At 52.3% G+C, this 25,487-nt stretch overlaps 1 protein-coding gene across 2 annotated transcripts in view; it reads left to right on the top strand.

Moving 5' to 3' along the window:
• Positions 1-540: 540 nt before the first annotated feature.
• ATXN10 (ataxin 10) overlaps positions 541-25,487 on the top strand; it is a 160,071-nt gene continuing 135,124 nt past the window's right edge. Inside the window, exons 1-2 of one of the 2 annotated variants that reach the window (XM_047785989.1) lie at positions 541-879; positions 22,847-23,038. In XM_047785989.1, the coding sequence (XP_047641945.1) occupies positions 764-879; positions 22,847-23,038 (308 nt within the window). In that variant the 5' untranslated portion in view covers positions 541-763. The remainder of the gene's footprint in view (positions 880-22,846; positions 23,039-25,487) is intronic. The other variant, XM_047785991.1, reaches the window with a different exon arrangement.

Below are 25,487 nucleotides of genomic sequence, written 5' to 3'. Positions count from 1 at the left end.
CCTGGGAACTGGGCTTCCGGAGTCTGAAACCTGCAAGCTGGTGACAGTCTGCTCCAGCTCCTAGTGGATCTGTGTAGGCACTGATCGACCCACTCAAACCGCAGGATCCAAGGTCTTCAGCCTTCTTGTGGGGGGTGGGGAGCCTCTGCAGGACTCCCCTCCCTTCCCATGCTCCCCAGGGTGCACTTGTCTCGCCAAACCCCTCCCATCGAGACCCCCTCAGCCTGCATCTCCCCCTCGGAGTGCACCGGTCCCCCAAGCCCCCTCCTATTGGGACCCCCTCCTTGCATCTGTCCCTCGGGGTGCACCTGTCTCCCAAAGCCCCTCCTGTCGAGGCCCCCCTCAACCTGCGTCTCCCCTCGGGGTGCACATGTCCCCCAAGCCCCCTCCCACCAAGACCCCCTCAGGTCGTCTCCGCCCCTGCCGGAGAGCCGGTCCTAGCGCCCCCTCTCGACTTCGCCTCCAGGATCCATCGCCCTTCGGACGTCCCGCCCCCTCACAGAGAACTTCCGCCCGCGCCCCCTCCCTGCAGGCGGGACTTCCGCCCGCGCCCCCTCCCCTCGTCGCGCCGTCGCGTCCTCGTCGGCCGTGGCCAGCCCTGCGCGTGCCCTCGCGCTCTCTCGCTCGGCCTCGGGCTGCAGCGGCGCGGCGGCGGCGTCCGGCTCCCGCGGGGCGCGCTCCTCCCCCGCGGCCGCGTCTCCTGCCCCTGCTCCTCCTCCTCCTCCTCGTCGTCGGCCGCTCGGCCCGAGCTGCGCGCGGCAAGATGGCGGCGCCCAGGCCGCCGCCCGCCAGGCTGTCCGGCGTCATGGTGCCCGCGCCCATCCAGGACCTGGAGGCTCTCCGCGCGCTGACGGCGCTCTTCAAAGAGCAGCGGAATCGGTAACGGCCCGGCGGCGCGAGCGTCGGGGGCGGCCTGGCCGGGCTGCGGGGCGGGGCGGGGCGGGGCGCCCCCTCCCCCCGGACGGCTGCGGGGCGGAGGCCCGCCGCGCTCCCTCGAGGGGCCCCGGGCTCCGATGCCGGGCGGTCCCCCCGCGCGGGTCCCCGCGGTGCCCTGGGGGCCGCCATCTGCTCCCCACTCGGCAGTCCAGGTGTGAAGCCGGGCGCGGGAAGGGGCACCCGCAGCACGCGTGAGCCCCGGTCACGTTGTGCCTCCTCTGTTGTCCAGCCGCGTGGAGGGCGCCCCTTTACGTGCAAGGTGCTGTCCTCGGCCCCCGCTGGGAGCAGCCTGACAGGCCCTCCCCGCCGCGGGGGCAGCGTGCGTGCTGCTGGGCGAGAGGCGCGTTACAGATGTGCCCGGTGGGAGGCGGCCTGAGTCCCACTCCCTTCTGCCTGTCAGTCGAGGCTTTGCATCCCCGGTGGTGGCCCCGCTGCCCGGAGAAGCTACGTCAATCCTGGCTGTGCCCCTGAAGGGCCAGATCGCCATTGTAAAAGGTGCCCAGGAGTCTGGCAGACCTGGATTTGGTTCCTGGCCCTGCAGGCTCTGCGTTATCGGGCAGTGTCTCCAGGCCTTAGATTTCTTGCCTAACGATGCGACTATAATACGTGATTTCATTGCCGAATTGTACGGAGGAATAAATGAAATAAAGCATGTGAACCTATAAAGGACGTGGTGCCCTCCGTCAATGCCTGTTTGCTTTCATTCTGGTCTTCTCCGGGCCTCCCTTTCCTTGTCTGTTTCCCAGGAGCAATGTTGGACAGTACCTTCCTGGTGACATTGTTTGGAAGGATTAAATGAGGATGCATAGTAAATCCTTGGCACCTACGTGACACACAGTACTAAGTAAATGTTAGCTGATGTTATTATTTCATACATTTGCGGCTGGTCCCCCGTGTGCTAGGTGATGAAGTTGGAACCTGCTAAGTCCTTCTCAGGAAAGTCCTGTTCTGGGAAGCCAGCAGGTACTTACGCAGTGTCGTGGGAGTATGTACCAAGAGTAGAGGGAACACAAAAACCAGGTTGTCCTCTTCTTGGTCTGAGCACTTCAAATTACAGTAGCGTTTGCAGTTGAGGCGTTGAGCTGTTGAGAGTGCTAAGAGCCCAGGGCACGGCTCCTTGGGCTTTTGGGGAGATGGGTTAGTGGATATGATACTCCCGGGAGACAGCTGGGTGAGGGCATGCGTCAGCATATCTAGACCATGATGGACCCTCCTTTTAATCAGTAACCTGTCATCAGCCTGTGTTGAGCACCTGCTCTGAAACAGGTTCTTTGCCAGGCACTCAGCGTGCAGAGATGACTGTGGCATCCCTTTTTTCAAGCGTGTTAGGGTCATTGCTGTGCACAGAAATTGTAGGGGGGGTCTAGACAAGGGGAGCTGGTGGCACAGAGGGAACTGTCCATTGGATGGCTGTCCAGGAAAGGCTTTGGATTACTTTTGACGCGTGGTTCACAAGATGAGAGGGCTTAATGGAAAGAGCAGTGTGTGCAAAGGGACCCCATGCAGGTTTTTCACAGCCTCTGAGGGGCTTAAATGGAATAAATAGGTAAAGTGTCTGCTGCGGGGAGACAGTCAAACAAACAGGTCCTTTTTATAACCTGGAGGATGAGTCCAAGATCCTGAGCCAGTTTGCAAGGCCTTTTGTTTCGGCATGTGGAAGTTGCTGGGCCAGGGATCGAACCTGTGCCACAGCCTTGACTCTGCCGGCTCTTCCACCAGGAAACTCCTGTAGGGCCTTTCTTGACTCTGTCTCTTCTGAGGGCAGTTTATGGGGAACCTTGAGGGCTCTTTCAAGGGCAGGGCATGGTGAGATCTCTGGCTGCCCTTGTGGGGGATAAGTTAGGGGGAGGCTGGAGGCAGGGCACTTTCAAAAAGTTGATGCACACGCCCAAGGGAACGAGAAAGTGCCTGAATTTAGGAGGTCATCCGAGGGGAGGGGCAGGATAAACATTGGAAAGTACTTTCCAGGTTGAATGGACAGGACTCGGGGGCCATTCGACTTGTTGGGGAGGATGAGGAGGTGAAGGGGTGAGTTTTTCCTGGGATCATGAGCTCCCTCGCGAGGTTTGTGGGACAGGCCCCCGGTGCCGGTTCTGCCTCTGCTTTTTTGTGTGTCTTTGGATACATCACTCGTCGCCCTCCGAGGCGTCTCGTGGGGTTCCCGGCGTCCAGGGGGCTTGGAGAGGACCCATCCTGTGCTGATGGACCCAAGAGGGAGGATGGGCCAGGGTGTCAGGAGCTGGGGCGGGGGGGGGGGCATAGAGTGAAAGGGAGGCCTCAGAGGAGCACACGGAAAAACAGCAGACAAGGCACAGACCTACTGAGGAAAGCGAGAGAGTCATTGGTGAAACAGTAGAATTCCTCTCCCCTTGAGCGTGGGCTGAACTTAGCGACTCGCTTTTAAAGAGTAGACGTGGGGGACGTGGCAGCCTGTGACTTCTGAGACGGAAGGCACCGCAGCTTCCTCTTTGCTTTCTCTCTGGGGTCACTCACCGAGCCAGCAGTCCTGTCACGAGGACACTCAGGCAGGTAGAGAGATCTGGGTGGTGGGGGGTGAGGCCTGCTGCCAGCAGCTGGGGCATGACCGTCTTGGCAGCGTGGGTCCTCTAGTCGCAGGCAAGCCCGCTGCCGTGTGTGAGCCCAGGGGAGACGCCGACCTGGGTGAGCCCTTGACCGTGGTGTTTTAAACGGCCGGGTGTGGGGAGGTGTTCCAAGCAGAAGGGCGTCAGTGTGCCGTCCAAAATGTGCCTCCTCGGGATGAGATGCACGTTCCGTAGCCACCCCTTGAGTAGTGTCTTTTTCTTTCTTTCTTTTTTTTTTTTTTTGGTCTGTTTTAGGGCCACACCCAAGGCATATGGAGGTTCCCAGGCTAGGGGTTGAATCAGAGCTGTAGCTGCTGGCCTGACACCACAGCCGCAGCAACGCCAGGTAAGAGCTACATCTGCGACCTACACTACCGTTCGCAGCAACGCCGGATCCTTAACCCACGGAGCAAGACCAGGGATCGAACCTTTGTCCTCATGGATACTCGTCAGATTTGTTTCCACTGAGCCACGACAGGAACTCCTGAATTGTGTGTTAACCAGTAAAATCCATAAAAGAAAGTGCTTATGGTGATAAAATATCAGTCCTCGGATACTGCTCAGCTGTTTCCTCTTTGTGGAAGGTAATTCTTTTTATTTTAAACTTGTTTTATACTTCTTGTTTCACGTGTGTGTCGGCATTTTTAACGTTTATTTAACACATGGTTTTTCTTGCTGTGCTGTGAGCCTTTACAGTCATGTTAAATTCTCTCTGGAACGAAGTAAAATATCAGTATGTTACAAATTCTGCTTTCAGCCTTTTCCTGGAGGTTTTATTTACCAACCTTTTAGTTACCCTTATGGTGTATTTCTTCAGCATTTATGAGCTATCCAGATGCCCTGTTAAAGCATGGAGCCAAGTGAAATGGGCCAGGCCGTGTACCTCCACTGGCCATGAAGCCAGTGGCTGCAGGCAGCTATTTAAATTAATTAAATTAGTTAATTTAAATGAATTAGCAATAGGTAAAATTATTAATTACATTCCTTTCTCACATTTCAGGCCCTCGGTAGGCACACGTGGCTAGTGATTACTTGATTGGACCTTGCAGGTAGACACTGTTTTCACCCTTCCAGAAAGTTCTGTTGTATACTGCTGCTCTGTCATTTATTTTTTTCTGTCGGGAAGGTCCTGTTCTGGTTCTGAGTATTCATGAGATAAGGTAGCATTTTGATCCTACTTTCTGTAAGTTCTTCTCGTGCTTGAATTGATACCATCACACAAGCGTCTTAAATAAAGTCTGTGCATCTCACTGGCTGTATCTCTAGCATCTCTCGTACAGTCTGATCATTGTAGCGGCTTCACAAATTCTTGTGGAGTTGCTGCTATTCGTGTAACTCTTGTTCAAGTCTTACATACCGTGTAACTGTAGTGGTTTCTTATTTAGTCTCTGTCTCTCTCCAGAATGCCAGGCCCTTGAGGACAGAGATGGTGGCTTCTTTTGTAATTATCCTGCTTGGGCAGTGCCTCTTGAGTTGGATGTCTTTGAACACTTTAGGAGATTGTCAGCCAGTCCCTCTTCAGATACTGCTTCTCCCATTCTTTCCTTCAGGGGCTGTCATCACAGGTTAAACCTTTCTCTGTATTTTATGGGTCGCACAGCCTCCTTTCCACATTTCCCATTCTCTCTGAGCTTCAGTGTGAAAATTTTCTACGAATCTGGCTTCTAGTTTTCTCATCCTCTTTTCCGCTGTGTCTGAACTGTGTTCTTAGGTTAGGTGTTGTCTTTTTGAGGGTTTGTGTTGTAGAATTTCCATTTGATTTTAACGGAGTATTCTGTTGAAAGTCATTGTGTTATTGATAGTTATTTTCGAGAATGTGCCTGGTAACTGTCTATTGTCAGTTTTTGTCTTGTGTTTAGTCCTTTGGTCTTATCGCCTATTGAACGCTGACTGTTGTGTAAGGAATGCTTAGGCCACTTCCAAAATACTTGCAAACCCTACACCAAAGTGCGTCTGAAACTATTTCAGTAAATGGTGGTAGAACAGCTTGTTATCTACCTGGAATAAAACGAACCCATACCTTGTACCATTCACAAAAAATATTTTAGCACATATTGTAGACTCTAACATAAAAGCTGAAACTATAAAATGTTTAGGAGATGGGAGAATATCTGTGTGATCTCTTCGAGTGTAGACAAACATTGCTTATCCAGGACACAGATAACACTAATCATGCAAGAAAAAAACCGATTATCAAAGTAGGCATCAAAGTAAAAGCACTCCACTCATTAGGAGACACCATTAAGAAAATAGAAAAGGCACGCCCTAGGCTGGAAGTATTTGCCGTACGTGTGTCTGACAGAGGATTTGCTTTAGCATATATAAAGTGCTCCTGTAACTCAACAATAAAAAGACAACCCAAATAAAAAATGGGGCAAAAAACTCTTCTGATTGCAAAGGAAGATCTATAAGTGGCCGACAAACACATGATAAAGTACTCAGCATCATTAATCACCAAGAAAATGCAGGCAACTCAATGAGATACCACGCTACACTCTTTAGAATGGCTGTTACCAAAAAAGGGGAAAGTACGTGTTGGTGAGGATGTGGAGACATTGGAACCCTTGTATATTGCTGGCGGGAACATGAAGTGGCTCACCTGCTATGGGGAGCAGTTTGCTGGCACCCCAGAAACCTCAACAGAACACGGCCCAGAAGTTCCACCCTCAGGTGTGTGCCCGGGAGAATTGAAAGCAGGGCCTCAGACAGATACTTGGATGCCAGTGTTTGTTGTAGCATCATTCACAACAGCCGAGGGGTGGAAGCAGCCTGAGTGTCCATCAGCAGATAGACGCATAAACAAAATGTGGTGTGTGCTTAAGATGGAATACTACTTAGCCATAAAAAGGAATGGAGTACTGATACATGCTGTGACGTCGGCGAACCTTGAAAACGTGCTAAGTGAATGAAGCCAGACATAAAAGGACACATGTACGGTTCCACTTCTGTAAAGTACTTAGAATAGCCTGATTCACTGAGACAGAAATGAGATGAGAGGTTAGCAGAAATGGGGGGGAGGGGAGTTATTGTTTAATGGTTAGAGTTTGGAGTGTTAAAAAAGTTTTGGAATTAGTGGGGATGGCTGTACAACATTATGAATACAATTTTTTATAAATATAATTAAAGCTCCTGAATTCTACACTTAAAAATGGTCAAAATGGCAAATTTATGTGACATGTATTTTACTACAGCTGAAAAAGTTAATAATGTAATGTACCGAAGTCCATCGAATTATATAGTTTAAATGTGACTTGTACACTGTGTTAATTATAATCTCAATAAAGCTGTTATAAATAAAAAAAAAACACCCGTAGTGAGATACCTCCGCATGCTCATGAGAATGGCGAGGGGTAAATGACAGCTCCAGATTTGGGGAAGGCCATGGAGCAGCTAGAAGTCTTGCCCGTTGCTGATGGGAGTGTAAATGGTGCAGCCGCTTCGGGAAACGTTTGGCAGTGTTTCACAGGTAACTGTGTACGTGCCTGTGCCCCTAGGTATTTCCCCTGGAGCATAAGGTCCAGGAAGGCTTGCGAAAGAAGGCTTATAGCAGCCTCGTGGGAAATAGCCAAGCGCTAGAGCCAACCCCGGGGCCTATCAGCGGGAGAAGGGCTAGGACTGCCTGGTAGCTGAAATGAATGAACCACAGTGTACACAAAACACATGAGTGAAAGAAGCCAGGCAGAGCCGGTGCTGCATGATTCTGAATTTCGACACTTGGCCAAGCTCATCGGTAGCCGTGCAGACGTGGACAGCGGTTGTTGGGGGGGCCAGGGCTCCACTGGAAAGGAGGACGAGGGGTGCGTATCTGGTGGGCGGTGTTGGTGGCCTGGGTTTGACGTACCCTTCAAATTATATCTCAGTGTTCTGGGTGTGAAGGGATTTGTCTTCTTGCCACCTCGGAAACTTAGTTGAGTGCAGTCTCAGCCAGCATGACTAGAGGACTTTGTGGAAGTATCACAGGTCTCTGCTCACTAGTTGAGAGTTGCCACTGGTAAAACAATGCATTTGAATATCAAAGTTTGCTCCGAGAGGAGAGAATGGGGCATCTAGTGTTCTCAGTACAGTTAGAGTGAGTGAATCGGGTTTTGTTCCATGTTTTCACTTATGCCAGACCCGTGCTCTCCTCCTGAGCCTGAGGTGGGAGGAGGTGATGGGTAGGTTGGGGAGTGAAATGCTTGAGACCGAATCTGGAAAAAGCCAGAAGTAATCCTGGAAGGATGAGGGGGGTACATGGGCCACCGGGAATTTCTTCTCATTGCCCCTGCAGACTGCAGGGGATTTCTGCTTCTTGTCCCCACAGACCGCAATATGGGGGTGCTTTTGTGTTTTGTTTTGTTTTGTTTGCTTTTTAGGGCCATGCCCATGGCATAGGGAGGTTCCCAGGCTAGGGGTTGAATTGGAGCTACAGCTGCCAGCCGACACCACAGCCACAGCAATGCCAGATCTGAGCCACGACTGCAGCCTACACCACAGCTCACAGCAATGCTGGATCCTCAACCCACTGAGCGGGGCCAGGGATCGAACTGCAACCTCATGGTTCCTAGTCCGATTCGTTTTTGCTGCGCCACGATGGGAACTTCGGAGGGTGCTTTTGGAGTCCTGCACTGCAGGGCTAGCCCACCTCTTACCATCATCGGGTTGGGGCCCTGAGATCTCCTTCCTCCGGGGTGGGGCTGGGATTTACCTCAGCTTTTTGTGATCTCTGAAAAACACAGGGCTGTTTTGCAGAGTGATCGAAGTGGTTTTTGTTTTGTTTTTGTTTTTTGGCTACACCCATGGCGTATGGAACTTCTTGGGCCAGGATAAACCTGCATCACAGCATCGACCTGTGCCACATCGGTGACGATGCCGGATCCTTAACCTGATAGGCCACCAGGAAATTGCCTTGTTTTTGTTTTTTTAAACAACTTGAGTTCTCCTCCCCCCAGAAATATGCCAGTGTGAAATATCGATACCTTTTTGGACTCAGGTAGTGGGTTTTAGGGGAAAAAGTCTTTCCCCCCCTGTCTTTTTAGGGCCTCACCCATGCACATGGAAGTTCCTGGGCTAGGGGTCCAATTGGAGCCATAGCCGCCAGTCTATACCACAGCCAGAGAGCAAACCAGATCTGAGCTGCATCTGGGACCTCTGCTGCAGCTTGTGGCAGTGCCAGATCTTTAACCCACTGAGTGAGGCCGGGGATTGAACCTGCATCCTCATGGTTCCTAGTCAGATTCGTTAACCACTGAGCCATGATGGGAACTCCATTTTTGCATGTTTTAAAATAGTGCTTATAAAGCTTTAATTTCATCTTAATTCCATGATCAGTTTCTTGTTTTTTTATTTTTTGGCCGCCTCACAGCATATGAGGTTCCCAGGCCAGGCAGCAGGTCCAAGCTACACCACAGCTGCCGCAACACTGGATCCTTAACCCACTGTGCTGGGCTGGGGATTGAACCTGTGTGCCAGTGCTCCAGAGATGCCAACGATCCCGTTGCAGCACAGCAGCAACTCCAGGTTATTGGTTTTTTTTTTTTTTTTTTTTGTCTTTTCTAGGGCCGCTCCTTCGGCATGTGGAGGTTCCCAGGCTAGGGGTCCAATCGGAGCTGTAGCCACCAGCCTACGCCAGAGCCACAGCAACGCCAGATCTGAGCCGCATCTGCAACCTACGCCACAGCTCGCGGCCACGCTGGATCCTTGACCCTACTGCGAGAGGCCAGGGATTGAACCTGCGTCCTCATGGATGCTTGTCAGATTCATTTCCACTGAGCCACGATGGGAACTCCCCAGGTTCTTGTTTTAATAGGCTTTTGGAACTGCCTCTAGCCCTTTAGTATAAGAGACAGGTTTAATAAATAACTCAGTCAGTGGAAGAAAATTGGTTTTTCTTACGCAAAAGATGTAGGCCGTGTTTTCTTGCCCAAATCCTTAATTCTTTGGTAGAAAAGTATTTTAGTAACTTTAAATAATTTTAAAAAGCTGTAAGAATTTCTAGTAAAAGATACACAGTGGAAAACTATTCAGCCATAAAAGAGAAGGGAATAAGGCATTTGCAGCAACGTGGATGCAACTGGAGAGTCTCATACTGAGTGAAGTAAGTCAGAAAGAGAAAGACAAATATCCTATGATATCTTATATCTGGAATCTAAAATATGACACAAATGAACCTATTTAGAACACAAACAGATGCACAGACCTGGCGAACAGACTTGTGGCCAAGGGGTGTGGGAGGGAGTGGGATGGCGGGGAGTTTGGGGTCAGCAGATACAAACTTGCATTGAGGCCGGATAAGCAGTGGGGTCCTGCTGCACAGCACGGAAACTGTGTCTAGTCTTTTTGGGACAACATGACGGAGGGTGATATGAAAAACAGGCTGTATCTATATGTAAAAAGAAAACAGTCCAGTAAAAGAGTGGATACTTGAAGATAACCGAGGGCTCGAGAGGAGGAATTTAGGTGATTTTGCACAGAGTGACTGTGTTTTAGGAACTGACATTTTAGAAAACTGTCCTTGTTTACTGTAAGGAAAAGGAAGTTGAAGCTTCCACTCTGGTGCTTTTGTTGGCTTGCTTACTTTTACATTCTGGTCATGTCAAACCCACAAAGATACGAGAGCGTTAATGGCCTTGTGGAGGCTGATGTAGCAGGGAGTCCATCGAGGACCGTGCGTTTCACCCACATGGTCGGCATTACTGATACTGTCAATGACCTTGGTGTTGGAACAGATTGCCCCACAGGCTGGCAGCTTGGACTCACAGCCATTGGTTGTTTCGCAGTTTATGAGGCTCGGGCGTCCGGGAGCTGCTGAGCTGGGTGGGTCTGGCTCAGTCCAGCTGTGGGCAGGTCTGTGTCTCCTGGGGACCTGACCCAAGCGGAAGGGGGGCATTCCAAGCTCGCGGAAGCTCCAGTTCCTCGCCACAGGGACCCCTCCCTGGCGCTGCTGGTGACCTGGCAGCTGGCTTGTCCCAAAGTGATTGATCCAAGAGGGCACGCTCCAGGTGAAGCTGGGCTGTCTTTATAACCTTGGCGATGACATGCCCTGGCTGCCGCGCCCTCTGAAGGGTCACTGCCAAGGTGTGAGTAGCGGGAGGTGGACCCGGCAGGTCAGGGCTCTGTTTCATGTTCCAGTCTTGTTCCTCCCTCTCTAATACGTGTTCTGGATGTTTTATGCTCTGTGGTGGGCTTTATTTTTTTTTTTTTTTTTGCTTTTTGCTTTTTAGGGCCACACCTGTGACATATGGAAGTTCCCAGACTAGGGATCGAACCAGAGCTGCAACTTCCAGCCTACACCATGGCCACAGCAATGCGGGATCCGAGCCACATCTGCAAGCTACACCACAGCTCAGGGCAATGCTGGATCGTTGACCCACTGACCGAGGCCAGGGATCGAACCCTTCTCCTCATGGATACGAGTTGGGTTCATAACCCCTTGAGCCACAATGGAAACTCCCTGCATTTTCAGTTTCTTTTGTGTTTTGGGGTGCTACCAGCTTTCCTGCACAGACAGCTAGGTCGTGAACCTCCACTGTGGTGAAACACCATGGTGAGATTGCTTCCTAGCTTATCTGCCGGTTTTCTTGCTGAGGGGTATTTGGGTTTGTCTTGAGTCTTTGATCACTCAGCCCTGCAGAGACCCTCTCTGTAGATGCCTCCGGGGCCCTTGGGTTTTTCCCCCAGAAGCAGAGTTTGAGGCGAGGACGTGGTGACCCCGCTGGTCGGGAGTGTGGGGAGGGACACAGCCGCCGCAGGGGTGCCGCGCTCAGCTGGTGCCTGGGAGGCGGCTGGGCCCGTCCCCCTGGGTACCCCTGCAGGACGCGCCCCTGGATCGTCTGCACTCAGGGCTGCGCCCCCCAGGGTTGTTACTTAGACGGGCCGAGGGTGTGCGGGCAGGGACGCCTTGAGCATTGTCCCCGTCTCTCTTCTCCAGAGACCGCCCCCCCCCTCCCCGCCTGGTCCTGTCCACTCAGTCACAGCTATTTGGAGTCTCAAAAAAAAATACCTAGACAGGCGCTTGTGCAGCCACAGTCCCCGGGCAGTAATGGGATACGGTCCCCTCCCATCCCCAGCTCCAGCCTGGCTTCCCCTTCCCCTCCACCTGCACGGCGGCTGGGCTCTGTGTCTGCGGCCGCCTCCGCCTGTTTCTGGTGATCCGTAGACGTGCGGGCACCCAGAGACGACTCCCCACGTTCCAGGTCTGCTCATGGTGACCAGGGAGGGGGTTAACTCCTGCCAGTGCAGTAACTGCCCGCTGGCCCGAGAATCTCAGTGAGGCCTTTCCGTGGGTCTGGTTTCAGGGACACCCTGTCCCTCTCTGCGCTCCCCGATGGGGGCGTTCTTTGTCCTGACCGGGGCTTGGTCCAGCGCTGTCGAGAGCGGGCCTGGGAGCCCAGATTCTGCAGGTTGGTCCCCGGGAGTCGTGAGGAAGGGGCCGGTTTTTCTTAGGGTTAAAGTTCTCTTTGAACTTGGACTTGGCTCATCTTGGTCACTTTTTCTCCCTTTCTGGGCTCACTCCTTCCCGGGTAATGAGTCGCCCCCTCCTCCACCTCCTTCCCCGTGACCCTGTAGCCTAAAATCGGGTTTCCCTTGTGTGGATGCTTTGTGTCACAGCGACTTTGCGGATGTTGGGTGTCTGGTCGCCAGCCTCTGGGGCCTGGGCCTGCCCCTGCCGCTCGCTCGGCCTCCCCCGGTGCTGGAGGCGCACCGCCTTGCACGTCACCCCCACGCCAGGCTGCACGAGCACCGTGCTTTCCTCTTCCTTCCGACGCAGGGGAGGCCCGTCCCAAAGCCGGCTTCGGCCTGGGGGCTCTGATGTCCGGAGGGTGAGGGGCTTTCGGTCCCGCTCCTCCTGCTGGAGTTGAAGTGCAGATGGCTGTTCTGGACGCTGTCCACTCTCTGGTTTTAAACCTGACTATAGCCGAAAGTTTACAGTCCGTTTCTAGTGTGTGGAGACACTCACTTTGTTTTATTTTATTTTTATTTTGTTTTTTGACCAAGCCCTTGACATGCAGAAGTTCCTGGGCCAGGGACCAAACCTGTGCCACAGCAGTGACCCAAGCTACTGCAGTGGTGATGCTGGATCCTTAATCTGCTGAGCCACTGGGGAACGTTACACCTTGTTTTAAAGTTGGGCTATATACTTATCATTTTTAGAAATAAACATATAATTACCTTGTTTAGAGTGGAGGGAGGATATTTAAAATGTGAGCTCCTTCTTCACTGTACTTTCATTTCGTAATAAAATTGGCCTTTTACCTCCTTCCCAGACTTGGTTGTGACTTTGTCGTGGGCAGGGTCTGTCTTCTCAATGGCATCTTCTGTCACAGGGCCTGGGCCATCCTGGGGGCTTCATACGTGTTGACCCGAATAGAACAGTGAAGAGCCAGTGGCTGGCATGAACAGTTCCCTTCTTGGCCCTGACAGAGAGCCGGTCAGTAACAGTTGCACTCATTACTCAAAAGCTGTTAGTTCAGTTTATCCGGGCGTCATTCGTTGGTTTAAGCATGTCACGTATGCCATGCGCCAGGCTCTGTTTCCTGATGCAGCTGTAGCTGGTACAGTGTAAGTAACTGTGTTTTAGCTCAGTTCGCACCCCCAAAGGAGGAAGAGCTCAAATGCTGGTCGACTTAATATGAAGTAATATTAAAGTTTAAGTACTAGTAAACTTCTGACTGCATGCCCTTCCTCATGCACACACTCCTCATTTCCCAAGTATTCATTTCCATTTCACCTCCTACTGAAAGCCTTTATTTGATTTCATTAACTTACTTTTTTTTTTTTTGGGCCATGCCCGTGGCATGCGGAGGTTCCCAGGCCAGGGATTGTATCTGCACCACAAGCTGCATCCAGAGCCACAGCAGTGACAAGGCCAGGCCCTCAACCCACTGAGCCACCAGGGAACTCCCTGAACACCTTTTCTGACCAAGGCGCTTCCGTCCCCTATTCCCCTTGCCACGGCCATGGCGTGCTTACCTCTTTCAAAGAAAGACACCAGAGTGGTGGTGTTCTGGTCACGTAATCACTTTCCAGTCCCACCAGAAAGAGAAGAACCGAAGGCCGAATTCTTCTTGTTTACTTCGGCTCCTCTGAGACCTGGCACACGAGGAGCACTGGATTGGGTTTTTATTTTCTTAGTGATTGAATTTGCTGGAGCCCTTAGATGGAAAGAGCGTAGAGGAAAGGCTAGTAGGAGCCGTAGGGGGAATTCTCCAGCATGACAGCTGACGATGATGGCAGGGGGGTTGTATTGGTCCTCATGCCGGCATCCGTATGCTGACTCACTTGCATAAAGACGGGAGTCGATTGAACACTTCAGAGGTCGGCATGATCCAGATCTCAACAGCAAAGCCGTCATCCCCGTGTCCACACCTTCATGCAGGTTTTCCCCACATGTTCCCGAGCCTCTGGCCGGCAGGAGTCTTTGGCTGCACCAGAAACAACAACAAATGAAACAAGGCAACTCCCGTTCCCCCCCCCCCGCCCCCCCCCCCCCCGGCACGCGCCTTGTCAGCCTGGCTAAGGCTGCCGTGTGCGCTCTTGACTCAACCATGATTCAGATCGGCTTTGTTGCGAGAGGGCATCAATTAGGCGCCTCTATAAAAAGAACTTTGGAGGTGTGATGACAGGTTCCTGTATTTTGACCGAGGCCGTGAGCTGGAGTACCCCCCGGAACTGTCTGGTAAGGTGAGCTGACTCAACTGCAAAACACAGATGCGGTCAGTGGAGCCGCCCCCCCATTCGGTTATCTCCAGTGGACCCAGGGGACAGGAACACTCAGCCAGCACGTCAAAATAAGCGAGGTTGGGATCGGGGCCAGCCGTGCCCCCGGAGGAGCGTTTCTTAGGTCTCTCGTCCCTCCAGGCTTTTGTCGTGGTCCCTGCACCCAAGGGTGTGGTCCCTCGACGGAGGGCAAGGACACTCATTCCCGGGCAGAGGAGCCCCGAGACCAGCGGGCGGCTGAGTCAGCCCTCTGCCGGCCGGGAGCCTGGAGAAGGCTCATCAGGGTTAAGAGGACCACGTGGCCGCGAGTGATGTGCTCGTTTCGATCGCCGTTGCGGAGTTTGTGCACGTCGTGCTTAGGAAAGTGTGGGGCGCGTCGTAAGCACAGTGAGTTCAGCGGCTGTCATCCTCGTTGAGAATGTTATAAAACCACCAAGAGACGTTAAAGAAAACAAATTCTTTACCAGATAGGAAATCTCATAACATAGGGGCATCCGTTCTCCCCAAGCTGACCTGTGGTTTCAATGCAAAATAACCTCTCAACCTTCACAGACTGATTTCCTGACTCCTCGGCTTTGAACACCCTTCCCATGGAGTTCCCACGGTGGCTCAGCAAGTTAGGAGTCCAGCATAGTGTCCGTGAGGGTGTGGGTTCGATCCCTGGCCTTACTCAATGGGTTGAGGATCTGGTGTGGCCGTGAGCTGTGGTGGAGGTCACAGGTGCAGCTCAGACCCCACGTTGCCATGGCTGTGGTGTAGGCTGGCAGCTGCAGCTCTGATTCACCCCCTAGCCTGGGAACCTCCATATGCCGTGGGTTCACCTTAGAAAGAAAAGAAAAACCCTTCCTGTGTGTCCTCAGCAAAATTGCCTGTGTCCTCAACCTCTCTGAACGCTCTTTTCATCTTCTTGATCTGTTGGAGTACGGCTCACCTGTAAGGACACACCTTTCCCAGAAGGACTTCCCAGTGGGAGGCTGTCCCCTCGCTCCCGTGTACCACCTGGCTTGAAGGTGGCGGCGTGGTGATGGTCCTTGCAGCTTCCACAACTCTGCTCTGTGCCCCCTCCAACGTTTCATCTCATGCCATCAGAGTACATATACCACCTGTATAACCTCTCCTGCTGTTAAAAGACCTGTGGGTCCTTCTGCCTCATTCCTTGAAGAATTTAGCTCTAGTGCACTGCTAATCCTGCATTCCTTCTCCTGCCTTAAATCCTGGTTATTTTAGTATTGCGTAGACTATATTCCTTCATTATCTTGGCTTTCCTTTCCTTGACTTTGCTTCAGTGAACCTGACCCCCCCCGCCCCCCCGGCCCCATCTAGCCGCTCACTCCACGCCCCAGGCCTTCTGAGTCACTGTGGCTGCAGCCCCTCCGAAGTCTTAATTCCAAGAGCCCCACTCTGGCGGCCTGTTGCATCTTCTCTCTCCAGGTCCCCTGCTCCACCAAGTCTTCAGCGTCACCAACACCCACAGTCTGCTGATCCAGCTCCTTTCTTTTTTTCTTTTTGTCTTTTTGCCTTTTCTAGGGCTGCTTCTGCAGCACATGGAGGTTCCCAGGCTAGAGGTCTAATCAGAGCTGTAGCCGTCGGCCTATGCCAGAGCCACAGCAACATGGGATCTACACCCCAGCTCGCAGCAACGCTGGATCCTTAACCCACTGAGCGAGGCCAGGGATGGAACCCGAAACCTCATGGTTCCTAGTCGGATTCATTAACCACTGCGCCAAAACGGGAACTCCCCTTTTTGTTTTTTTGCGGCTGCTCCTGAGGCACGCGCACGTTCCGGGGACCAGGATCAGACCTGAGCCACAGCAGTGACAATGCTGAATCCTCAACCGCTAGGCCACCAGCCACCTCTCCTCTCTTAAATCGTCAGATTTACCTTTTCTGTTGGATTATTCTTGAGTTTATAGATCTGCTGTAATTCTTCCCACGGTAAGACCAATCTCTCACCCATTTCTCTGATGTCCTCCCCCCCCCGCTCCCGTTTATAATAAAACGTCTCCAAAGAGATTTTTGTAGTCACCCACTGCGGTTTCTTTTTTCTCATGAATGATTCCAGTTGCTAAGTCCATTGCTCTTCACCTTAAATCCTCGTCTTGCTTGACCTCTCAGCGCATCACATCTTTGCCCCGGAAGCACTTTCTTCATTTCGCGTCCGGAACACCAGCTGCTTCTGATGCTCCTGTCTCATTGGCCCTTCTCTGAGGCTCAGTCCTCAGTTCGCTTCCCCTGCCGGCACTCCCACGGCGATGCCATTTGGTCTGGGGGCTTTATTGCATTTGCCGGAAATGCTTCACATTTTGCTTTAGCTGGATGTTTCTTCTGATCCCGGGACTCGTGTGTCTGTGCGTCTCCCGCACACTTCCGCTTCTATTTCCAATAAGCACCTCGAGTCTAACACATCTTGAGCTGAGCCCCCGAGTCCCCCGTGGTCCGCATTCCTTTGCTGCTGTCTTCCCGTTTTGTGAACAGCAGATCCGTCCATCCGCCTACTGCTGGGGCCAGTGTTGGGAGCCATCCTGGACTCCCCTTTCTCAAATACCCCTCCTCACCACTTAGTATCACGTCTTACTTTATTTGATGGCCGTGCCTTGGCATAGGGAAGTTCCCGGGCCAGGGATTGCATCTGAGTCGCAGCTGCAGTGATGCTGGATCCTTTAACTCACTGTGCAGGGCCTTGGATGGAACCTGTGCCTCTGCAGCGGAGTCTTAACCCACTGTGCCACAGCGGGAACTCCTTGGCAACACGTCTTACTGGCTCCATCTCGGCTTCCTGTGTCTCTGTCTGCTGCTGCCACTTTTCCAAGGGTGGCGTCCTAACTAGTCTCCTGGTATCTTTTCTTCTGCTGGCCATGACCAGGTCCGTACAGAATAGCCAGAGGGGATCCCTTAAGAATGGAAGTCAGGAGTTCCTGTTGTGACTCAGCAGGTTAAGAATCGAGCTAGTACCCTTGAGAATTCAGGTTGGATCCCTGGCCTCGCTCCGTGGGATAAGAATCTGGCATCGCCATGAGCTGTGGTGTAGGTCAAAGACGTGGCTCGGATCTGGCGTGGCTGTGGCTGGGGTGTAGGCCGGCAGCTGGCGCTCCCATCTGAACCCTATCCTGGGAACCTCCATATGCCATGGGTGCAGCCCTAAACAAAAGAAAAAAAAAATGAAAGTCGGGTGATGGCACACTCCTCACAGCAGGGTCAAAGCTGAGGCCCTCTCAGTGGCCTGCAGAGCCTGGCAGCCTGGCTCCCTCCTAAGGCCAGCTCGTCCTTCCCTCGAGCCCCTGCTGTTCCTTTGCCGCCATCTGCGCCCTGCCCCCCGGAGGGTCCGGAGTTTGCTTCCTCACCTTCCTCCGTTCTCTGCTCAAATATCACTTTCTGAATAAGGTCTTCAGGAAGGTCCTGTTATGGCTCAGCAGTAACGAGCCCAGCTAATATCCACGAGGACGCAGGTTTGATCCCTGGCCTTGCTCAGTGGGTTAAGGATCCGGTGTTGCTGTGGCTGTGGTGTAGGCTGGCAGCTGCAGCTCCGATTCAGCCCCTAGCCTGGGAACCTCCATATACCCAGGTGCGGCCCTAAAAAAAAAGGTTTTAAATACGGTTCTTACTGAGGTCTCATATACAAAGTCTTTCTCTCGCTAAGGATGTAAAGACATTCTGTATGTGTTTCTTCCATAGTTTTATAGTTTTGCCTAACATATATTCCCAAATCCATCTGGAGTTACTTTTTTGGTAGGATTAGAAGTGAGGCTCCCGTTCAGGCTTTTTTTTGAGTATGATTGACAGTGGCTCCAGCATCTCTTCTAGAACATTCCGGCCTCCCCAGGATCTTTGGGGCCAGCACTGTTGGCTGCCAGCTCTCTGTGTGCACGGGTCTGTTCTGGACACTGTCTGTCTCTGCGTTTTACCTTCGCTCCGCTTCCTCTACTTGGTATCGTGGATTTGGGATTCTGGCTCTTTGTTGTGACAGGAGATGAGTGTTGACTGTGGTGAGGACATCGGGAAGGAGGGAAGCATGTGATTTTTGGGGGGTGGGGAGGGGACTGGTACATTTGGAATACTTTAAAGCTGGGGTCACCAAACTCTGATCTGTTTTTTGTGTTTTGTTTTGTTCTTAAATGGCCTTTGTGTTAAGAATGACTCTTGCCTTTTAAACGGTAAGAGAAAATAAATGAATAAAAAAATTTCATGACACTTGAAAACTACATGAACTTTATATTTCAGAGTCCATACAGGGAACTATATTCAATATTGTGCGATAAACCTTAATGAGAGTTCTCGTTGTGGCTCAGCGGGTTAAGAACCTGACTAGTATCCATGAGGATGGGGGTTCGATCCTTGGCCTCGCTTGGTGGGTTAAGGATCTGACGTAGCGGCAAGCTATGGTGTAGACTGCAGATGCGGCTTGGATCCCAGGTTGCCGTGGTTGTGGTGTAGGCCAGCAGCTGCAGCTCTGTTTTGACCCCTAGCCCGGGAACTTCCATGTGCTGCAGGTGCAGCAAAAAAAAAAAAAAAAAAAACAACACAAAAACCCACAAAATAATGGACAAGAATATGAAAAAGAATATGTGTGTGTATAACTGAGTCACTTTGCTGTTCAGCAGAAATGAACCCAACACTGAAATCAACTCTACTTCAATAAAATTAGAAACACTTTTCCGTGTCCGTAGAAGGAGTTTTCCGGGAACACGGCTGTGCCCGTTCGTGTCGCTGTTGTCTGGGCCGCTTTTGTGTTTCAGCAGCAGAGAGGTGACAGAGATGGTCAGACGTTCAAAGCCTGCATTATTGACTGTCCGGCCCTTTACAAGACAAGTTCCCCAGCCCTGCAGCTCTGTCTCAGGGGCAGCTTGAGAGTCCTGGGTGTGTGACCAGAGGGGAAGAGAGTTTGAAAAGGAGAGCTGTGAGGTCTGCAAAGATGAATTTTAAGTTTTTGCCCAAGGCTGTTTTTGGCAGGAGAAAGAAATGTTTTTATGTCCTGTTTTTGTTGAATCGCCCTCAAAAATAAGCAGGGTGTATGGTATTCCGTCACAACCAGTGATTGTTACTTTAATCTAGCAACTTGTCTCAATTTTAGGAAGTTGTCTCTTGCTCAGTGACAGTGGTTAAAGCTCTCTAAACCACGTGTGCCCGTTTTTAATTAACTCTCGGGTATCAGAATAAATCTTTTGACAAGGATAAAAGTCTTCGTGGTGGGGCTCTAAAGAGGAGCCGTTAGTTTCCTGGTCAGCAGTTCCCGCCTGGCAAGCTGGCCGCGTGCTGTGTGTACAGGCGGTGACTTAGACCTGCCTGCTGCATATGGTCACTGGTGGTTTTCTTAATTTTCCTTCAGCGGGACCTGCCAAGATGCAACCTCCAGATCTGTTCGAACTTGAAGGAAATGAAATCCTACCTTTTGTATAATTCAAAGGCTGTTTTTGTTCTGTAATGTAACATTTCATTTATACGGTGTCTTCAGGGTATGCATTCCTCTCTCAAAGGAATGTCTAACGGTTGAATTTTTAATTGTCCCTCTAAGTACTTTCTGCCTGCTGTGAATGAAGCAGCTAAGCTTTTTAAAGGCTTTGTGACTATTTTGTGCTAGTTTGGCTAAGGCAGAAATGACAGCAGTCCTTCTTACTAAAAACATTTGTAATATGCGAATGATTGACTGATCTTTCCTGGTGATTCCACTGTCGTTAAAATTATCACACACACTTAGCTGTGCCCTCTCGACAGTGCACGTGGAATTTGCAGACGGAGCGCTTTGGATCCGCGATATGCCAAGTAGCTTTCTTTCAAGGCGCTGGAGAAGCGTTAAATGCTTCCACAGTATTTACTCTTAATGAAAAGCTTTTTTGTCCTCTGATGAGAGCTGTTACTTATCACACGGTATGAAGATACGGTGAATAAAATCTGTAGCTATTTACCACATGGTTCTAGAGGAAAGGTTTTTCACCCTTTAGAGAGGGATACAGACATCTGAGAAATAGTTTCTGCTTTCAAGAAATTTATTTATTTATTTTTCTCTTTTTAGGGCCGCACCCGAGGCATATGGAGGTTCCCAGGCTAAGGGGCTCATGGGAGCTGCAGCTGCCGGCCTACACCACAGCCGCAGCCACGCTGGATCCGAGCCTCGGCCGAGACCTACACCGCAGCTCCTGGCAACACTGGATCCTTAACCCACTGATGGAGGCCAGGAGTCGAACCTGCAGCCTCACGGATCCTAGGCAGATTTGTTTCCGCTGAGCCACGACGGGAACTCCTGCCTTCAAGAAATTTCAAATAGAGTTAATCGAGTTACAACTCCTCACCTCTCCCTCCCCCTTAAAGTTGCCCGTTGTGGCACTTGGTGGGGAAGAGAAATTAAGATGTTTCTTAAGGACCAGTTACAAAGCATCTGCATCTTCACATCAGGCCATTTGTTTCTCACTTTTGGGTCCGGGGTGTGTGGGTTTCTTCCTGGGCGTCCATGAGTTGGGCTGGGCCTCGGCCTTCCCCCTTTCCAGTTGCTGCTGCCCAGCACGTGAACTTGGCCCCGCGGGGCCTGGCACCTGCTCGGTAAGTTTCCGGGCCTCCTGCTAGATGCCGCTCCAAGTGACTGGTCTCGTGTCCGTCTTAAACTTGAACAGTTACAGTTTGTGACTGTGGGTCTGGGCCCGAGAGATACAGAAAAATAGAAAGTGGTCTGTGTCTTTCTGGGGTTTGGCGTCTAGCTGGGGCGATGGACCAGCGAGGAGAACGTGCTCTGAGGCGGGTCTGTGTCCACTCTTGTGGGCCGAGTCCCCGTGGAGCCTGGAGGTGGCAGGGACTCCCCTGGGTCCCTCGAGTAGCAGAGGAGTTTCTCCAGGGCTCCGAGTTTTCCAAAGGCCTAGAAGGAGCCCCCCTCCGGGTTCTTCGGAGCAGGGAATTGGATGGGGGCGGTGTGCAAGGGATTCTGGCGGAGGGCCCGCGTTTGCACGGGCCCAGAGGGTTGCGCCTGCTTTGGGGTTCAGGACTCGTGAGTGTGCAGCCGGGGAGAACAGCCGACCCAGTTTATTTTCTCTCCTCGGCGCAGTGAGAATTCCTGTGCGCCGGGTAGAGGTGTCGGGGTCGCTCTCTCTGCTGATGGTTATTTGTATTTCAGGAGTCGTTTGACTGGCTTGAGTTCAGCGCCGCATTTTTCTTTTGGTTGAGGGTGTGATGAAGGAGAAAGGCCTGGTGAATCTGTGACAGGTTAACACGGCACCTCGGCGTCACTGACAGCACAGGGGACGAGTTTCCTAACTGCCCTGAGGCGGGAACATCAGTTCCCGAGTCGCCCTGGCAACAGCGCTTTTGTTTTGTGCCGTCTGTTCCAGTTTGATTTCAAAGCTTTGGCCGCACTGGGTATCAGTTTTGAGTAAAAGGGATGCTAAGATTTCAAGGGGTGACATCGGGGAAGACCAGTCACAGTGGGGAGGTGAGAGGTGAGAGGTGGCTTGCGAGGGACCAGCTGAAGGAAGTCACTTGAGCCTCTTTATGTCCCGGTGTGAACGCGCATTCCTGCGTCATCGCGGTAGATAAAAGCGCTTTATTGTAGATTATTCGAGTTGTGGAGTTCTGCTTTTCAGTGACTAGAAGGTTAAGTAATAAATGTCATGAACGCTTTCCGCGGCTGGGGCGGCTGGGGGTCGTCAGGTTTATCGTTAGTCGTGGAAATGACAGTCACCCTGGGCGCTCCGCAGGATGTTTTAAACCCGTGGGTGTGTTCTTGGCACTTTGGGGCCTGCCCTGCGTTTCGTACGGGCTGGGAGACTCTTCAGCCGGCTCATCGTTGTTGTTCTACCGTCAGAGCACATCGTCGTTTCTTGAGGGATTGGTGGAATGCGGAAATTGGCTGGCATTCCGGTGCCACGCCGCACACAGGAATCCTTCTCGGCGTGGCGTGGACCGAGCCCCAGTGCGGTCCGTGCACCTGGCGTGAGAGGCCTGGGGGCGCCGAGGCGCCTGGGGGGCAGCCCCAGGTTCATTCTGTCCCCTGGGCCCTCGCTCCCCGGGAAGGGCGCGCCCTCTGGCTCTCTCTCTGGCTCCTTCCTGCTTTCCCGTGCCCCCAGCCCCCATCTGTGTGGCTGCAACTGTGTCCGCTCCGAGCCGTGTGGCCGGCTCCTCTGACCCTGAGCGTGGATACTGGCGATCCTCCGCGAATGTCATTTCTCATCATTTCGCTCTGGGTACCTCCTGGGGGACAGTGGACGCGGATCTCCTCTCCGTCGGGAACGTGAGATGCAGAGACTCTGCATTCAGGGCAGGTCCATAACCCAAAAACACTGAAAATGGGGACTTGGGTTGTCGTAGGGCCGGGAGGTCCCAGGTCAGACCGTTGCAGGTGGAACCGTCGCTGGGCCGCTCTTGGCGGAGGGATGCGGGCGAGCCACTTCACTCCCCTCCGCCTCTGTTACCTTCTCTGTACGGTGGTGTCGACCGTGTCGGCTTCCTAGGTTAATGCAGAATTAAAGGAGCTGACATGGGGGGAGGCGGGAAAGGACAGCGCCCCGCCCAGCGTGTGCGTGGTACATTAAGGCGCTGGAACAGACAGGCTTCGCCACCTCCCCCCGGGATGAGTACAAACAGCGGCCGAAAGGGACATTGCAGATGAGGCTTTTTTCTCCCCCCCGGTTGGTAACGGTTGTGTCCTTTTTCAGAGAAACGGCACCCAGGACTATCTTCCAGAGAGTGCTGGACATCCTGAAGAAGGCTTCCCGCGCCGTCGAGCTGGCCTGCAGGGAGCCAGCGCAGGTGGACCACCTGGCCGCCAGCCTGCAGCTGATCACGGAGTGCTTCCGGTGCCTCCGCAACGCCTGCATAGAGTGCTCCGTGAACCAGAACTCCATCAGGTACCGCCCTCTGAAGGCCCCGAGACCTCGATTCCCTTGCTCTGTCTGGGGACCCGGCTGCTCCGTCATCCGGTCACGTTTGGCGTCCCAGCCGCCCAGTGTTCCCGGAGGCCGTCTTTAGGTCTCCGGGGAGAGGCGCTCTGTGGCCTGGCCGTGGGGCCCTTAGACGAGGGTGTGAGGGAGCCACATGAGCAGCACGAGGGGTTCTGTAGGCCTCTTGCTTGGTTTGTAATGTTTGAGGTATTCTGTTTCCTCCGTAGCACGATGGGTTGCCCTTGGTTTTGATGCTTTGATTCTAGCTTCTGCCGGCCTAGCTGCATGTGCAGTTTCTGGAGCTCATGTTTCTTAGTTGCAAATGTTTTAATTAGTCTTAGTGGTTTAATTAGTTGCCCTGGTGTGTTTACTTTGCACTGTGTGAATTCCTTCCTTCCTTCTCTCTGTCTTTTCTCTCCCCTGTTCTTTCTTTTCTTTTCGCTTTTTAAGGCGGCACCTGCTGCATATGGAAGTGCCCAGGCTAGGGATTGAATTGGAGCTGCAGCGGCTGCCCTACGCCACAGCCACAGCAACGCCAGATCCGAGCCGAGCCTGTGATGTACACTGAAGCTCATGGCAACGCCGGGTCCTTAACCCACTGAGCGGGGCCAAGGATCAAACCCGTGTCCTGTCCTCATGAATACTAGTTGGATTTGTTACCGTTGAGCCGCAGTGGGAACTCTGTGAATTTCTAAGCTGCCTCATCTTCGAGATCTCCTTCAGATTGTGCGAAGTTGCCAGCTCCCCTTCCACCTGTCCTACGATGCAGTTACAAAGGTGACCAAAAGGACGGCCTCGTGCTGCTCTTGTTCTTTCACATGCTAGCCCCCCTCCCAGAGCTGAGCTCCTTTCTTCTTTGATTTTATGGCATCAACTCTTTGTTAAAAATTTTTGCTTGGGATGAAGTCGGAAGCTGCAAAGCCTGCTCCCTCTTCTCCCCTGGACTTGAATGTAGACAGAGCCCCAGGCCTCCCTGTCACCGCTGTGATGAGTGAACTCGAGCTGGTCCAGAAGCCGGTGGAAGGGCTCCCTGCGCTGCCTAGACAGTCTTGTACCTGAGGCTTTGATGTGATTAATGAGGTTTTTTCAGATCAAAGGAGAAGGGAAAAGAGCGGGGGTTGTTTAACTTCAATACTGAACCGAACGTGGCATCCGTTTGCAGACACATGGCTGGAAACAGACAGTCTGGGCAGTAGTGGTGAACATTTAAGAAATATAACTATATGCTAGAAGCAGCAGGCCAGAGGCTCGTTTATTTTGTCCCTTTCCGGGCAGCAGACCGTCCAGTGTGCTGAGAGCAGGGAAGGGACAGCCCGAGGGCAGACCTCGAGGGGTTGGTGCAGACTTGGCTTTGTGTGTCGCCAGCCAGCCTCGAGGGGAAGGGGGCGAGCGAGCATGGGTGAGCCTGCCCTCAGCACCCAGCCCCGTCCCGAGAGCTTGAGCCGCAGCACCTTGTTGAATGCTTAGAACAAACCCAGGAAACAGTCTGCTACTATTTTTCCATTTTTACAAAAGAAGAGCTGTGACTCAGAGAGGTTAGAGAACTTGACGGCGCCTTACTCATTCAGTAAGTCATAGAGCCTGGAATGTTCTCTCTGACTCCACACCGTCTGCCTGCAAAGCTTGGCCTCGGAGCAGTGGCCGTACCTTCCCGGAGACCCCGTCGGCGCTGTCATGTGCGACTGTGCCGTCCCTGGAACGGCCACGTGCCTCGGGACCAGGGCCTTCGCCTTGCCGAGAACCAGCTTTCCCCTCAGAAAAGCAGGGTCCACAGGGGCTTCCGCATGGGCTTGCTGCGCCTTTGACATGAGATCACTTAGCGTAAAATGCCCGAGGTGCCTGTGCCTGGTGCCTGTGCCTGGTGCCTGTGCCTGGTGCCTGGTGCCTGGTGCCTGGTGCCTGTGCCTGTGCCTGGTGCCTGGGCCTGGCTGCAATGCCCTGGAAGGTGCATGTTGTTCCAGCCTCAGGGATGATAGGACAGTGAAAGTCACGGTAACATTCCTGTCTTGGAAAACAATGTTGCTTTTCTTTTGGGGGTCTAAAAGTAATATATAAACAAGAAAAAATACAAACATTACAAAAATAAGTACTGCGGCAAATAAAATAGCAGACCGTCTTCAGGGCCTTAAAGGAAGGGCCGTGTTTTGTGGGGTCGTGATGTCTTCTTATTGCACGTGCCGCTTATGGGAGGGTTGAAATGAAAATGAGCCTTTGAGGAGGTTAGTGTTTCTGCCTCCATCCTTCTAGGGTTATATTATTATTCACTGTTGAATTTCTTTCTTTCTTTTAATTATTCAGTGAATTTTATTACAATTATAGGTGTACAACAGTTGTGACAACCAAATTTTAGAGCATGTCCATCCCAAACCCTCCGTGCATCCCTCCCCCAATAGTCACCGTTGAATTTAAAGGGCAA

The sequence above is a fragment of the Phacochoerus africanus genome, chromosome 7, assembly GCF_016906955.1.
Source record: "Phacochoerus africanus isolate WHEZ1 chromosome 7, ROS_Pafr_v1, whole genome shotgun sequence".
Taxonomy (NCBI): Eukaryota; Metazoa; Chordata; class Mammalia; order Artiodactyla; family Suidae; genus Phacochoerus; species Phacochoerus africanus.
Note: the sequence above shows the minus strand (reverse complement) of the source record. Positions and strands in the feature narration are given on the sequence as shown.